General features: G+C 34.6%; 1 protein-coding gene across 1 annotated transcript; it reads right to left on the reverse strand.

The window, feature by feature from the left end:
• Positions 1–923: 923 nt before the first annotated feature.
• On the reverse strand, positions 924–2,437 carry LOC145048259 (DNA sliding clamp PCNA-like). The gene is made up of 4 exons (XM_078996705.1): positions 2,026–2,437; positions 1,573–1,725; positions 1,395–1,492; positions 924–1,308 (listed from the first exon to the last, which is right to left on the reverse strand). The coding sequence occupies exons 1-4, from the start codon at positions 2,342–2,344 to the stop codon at positions 1,084–1,086; spliced, it is 795 nt and encodes a 264-aa protein (XP_078852831.1). The 5' UTR covers positions 2,345–2,437; the 3' UTR covers positions 924–1,083.
• Positions 2,438–3,284: the final 847 nt, after the last annotated feature.

Here is a 3,284-nt window from a genome sequence, read left to right on the forward strand (position 1 = left end):
GGAGCTTTTAGAAGCGTTTGGAAGCTTCTAGCTTTTAACAAAACGCTCTAGTTTAAACAAAAAACTTCGTTTGGCAGTACAAACGTTTAGCTTTTAGTTTTAACAAAACATTCCGATTCTAAAAGCTACTTCATGTAGCTTTTAACAAAACACTACGAAGCTTTTGAAATCAATTTCCATTAATTACCCTTAAAAATATACTTACATAATTTTTTTATTTTTAATCAATTATCCTTTTATGTAATTTTATATATTTCAAAAGTTTCCAACTACTTTTACCAAACATTTATACAACAAATAAAAGATATAGCTTCCCGCTACCAGCTACTAACTTCCTGCTAACAACAACTACTTTTGCCAAACACGTCTTAAACTCTAATATTTTTCCTAGAATGGCAGCCAACTATAATTTAACACTCGAAATCTTTCCAAATGTTATTTCTAGAGTTTCTACAGTTCTTGACAAAGTTGTCATGATCCAGTCATTTCCATTTTTACAAGGGTAAATCAATAAATCTAGGTATGCACTAATTCCGTGAATGACTGTTGGAGGCTAAATTACCAGCGCACGTTCAGATCGATTTGTTTGCTTCAACGGGACTGATTTATTGAGGATCTTTAGTAAACCAACTGTACATTAGAAAAATAGGCCTAAACTTGAAGTATTACAGATTGTTTTCATTCTCATTCCTCTTTCCAAATTGTTGTACTGAAGAAGTTTCCTTGCACCATTATCATCTATTTTGCTATGTGTATCAATTCTAGTTATTGAGAATTTGACAATGTTCAGCTTCCAAATGTTTTAGATAGAGTGGAGACAAGTATAAAAACTTTCGTCATTGTTATAGCAGACAATTGATGATTGAACAATAGGTTGAAAATACTGTTTCAACCATTTATCCACTTCTACTAAAGTAGCTTGATAACGACAACATCGATTTTAATCATCATTAAAGATTAACTAAAAAAACATCAATGAGGCAAAGGTACTAACGATCATGATGATGATCCAAAGAACAAAACTACAAGAAAGTTTACAGAAAGTAACTGATAAAACAATACCATTAACTTATAAGCTTTAAATCAAGATTTGTTCTCTTCATCATCTTCTTCAATCTTAGGAGCCAAATAAAACCTTATGTAGCCCATCTCAGCTATCTTGTATTCAACCACCACCGGAAGCTCTGAAGATAGACTGAGTGTGACAGTGCTTGACAGTGGTGTAGCTTTGGTGAATGAATTCATATATCGCAATGCAAATGTTAAAGACACTGGTTCATTCATCTCAATCACAGTAGCCTCTTCTGGCTGCAATTTCAAATCAAAACCATTTTAGAACAAACATTTGCAATCAATTAGTAAAATAATTGTATGTGTAGTTTTCTGCTTATTACCTTATCTACTGTTGTGTTCTGTCTGCATACAACATTTGCAGTTCCAATATCACCTCTTGTTGAGAACTTGACACCTTCTTTAGTCACGGAGATTACAACTACAAGCACGAAACAAAACATTAGATTATCTTTTTGATATTAATGGTGTTAATGACAAATGTTGTGAAGATCTGGTTACCTGTGTCACCAATGCTGCTGAGATCTTTGCAAATTCTTGCGAATTCAGATGAAGGCATCCGAACAATGGCATGGTACTCTGCTTCAGGTATGCCAAGATGCTCACTATCAATGTCCATAAGCTTCATCTCAAAATCAGCAATCTTATCTTGGGCTGTAGGTCATGAGATTAAAACATCAGTTTATATAAATGTAGAGAGATTAGCATACTTAACCACCAAAGAATCCCCAAAATCAGATTTAACAACAAATTATGTGTTTATGTCTAGGCATAAGACCCTTATTGTTTACAAAACTGAACATGAACTTCAAACAGGTACTATATGTTAACATAATCATCAATTAGAAGACTCGTAAAGGATGATATACACTATCAGGATCTAGAACCACAAGTACGCCCATTCCAAACCTCAATTAACGTTATACAGCTTGAAAAGAAAATGGATGTACTTACTGGGGCTTTCAAACATGAAGGTAACGGTATCACTGCCATCGTCAGCCTTTAGAGTGATGATATCGTCGTTTCCAGCGCACTTTAGCATCTTAGACATGTTACTCAGATTCATACCCATGGAAATGTTCCGGTCACAACGGTAGTGTTCGAAGCCTTCCGATCTAAGAAGAAGAGAGACCAACGCCACGTGGCTCGAGTCCATCGCCTGGAGCGAAAATCCGGTGGCTGAGCAGTCGAAATTGGCGTCGTTTACTAGGTCCTTGATCGATTCCATCACCTTCTTTAAGAGACTCCCCTGAACTAACCTTAGCTCCAACATTTTTCAACTGAAAAGGATGGAAATCTAGAGATTCTAATAAGAAAATTAGAGCTAGGTTTTGAAAGAGACGAAAATTTGGGGAATTTTGACGAATGTGAGATATTGAGGTGTTTGGGGTTTATATATTAGGGGGGAAACAGCTTGCGAGGGAAGCCAAACGCTTATTGGCGGGACGATTGAAAAAACTAAAAGCCTTTTATTCCCGCCTTAATTTAATGGGCTTTTGAGTCTTGGGCTTTTGGTCTGATATGTTTTTCCTATTTTATAGGTTCAAAAACAACAATTTTTAATTTGATTTGGTTCAATTATAAATGTTGAATTTCATATCAATTTGATATAATTGAAAATTTATAAAATTGTATATTTCGATCTAAACATAATATTGATGCAAAAATATATTGGAGGTAGAAATTACAGATGGAATGATGTAGATAGAGCTTTGGAGTTTTCTTGAACCATTCGATCAAAGACATATTTATCACAAAGAAATATTATGATCAACCATAATCCGGGGTGTCTTGAGACTACATTCTAACATCCAAATTAAAGTTGTATATACCGGATAGTGTGTAAAAATGATAGATACAGTCTGGGGTAATTTTTTGTTTGTTTATACCTCCTATGGTTAAGGTATTTATAATGTTTGCGATAAGACAACGCATAGTTTGTTCATACATTGGATTATCATTTTTTTCATATTTAATCAGGTTTTAAGTTGTGGGATGCGCACGCTCTAGTGGTAGAGTCATGAATGTCGTATATATGGCGGGATGATTTGACATCTTCATCGCGTTCCAAATAAGGTTGCATTATATGGTTATTTGACCTGGATTTAAAGTTATTAATACCGAAGTAAGGTTATATATCAATGTTGATATAAGTATAATTTATAAAACATATGGAACCAGTGGCAGACCTTAGTGGTGCCCCAAGGGTCCCG

Source organism: Lactuca saligna, chromosome 5, assembly GCF_052625555.1.
Source record: "Lactuca saligna cultivar CGN05327 chromosome 5, ASM5262555v1, whole genome shotgun sequence".
Lineage (NCBI taxonomy): Eukaryota > Viridiplantae > Streptophyta > Magnoliopsida > Asterales > Asteraceae > Lactuca > Lactuca saligna.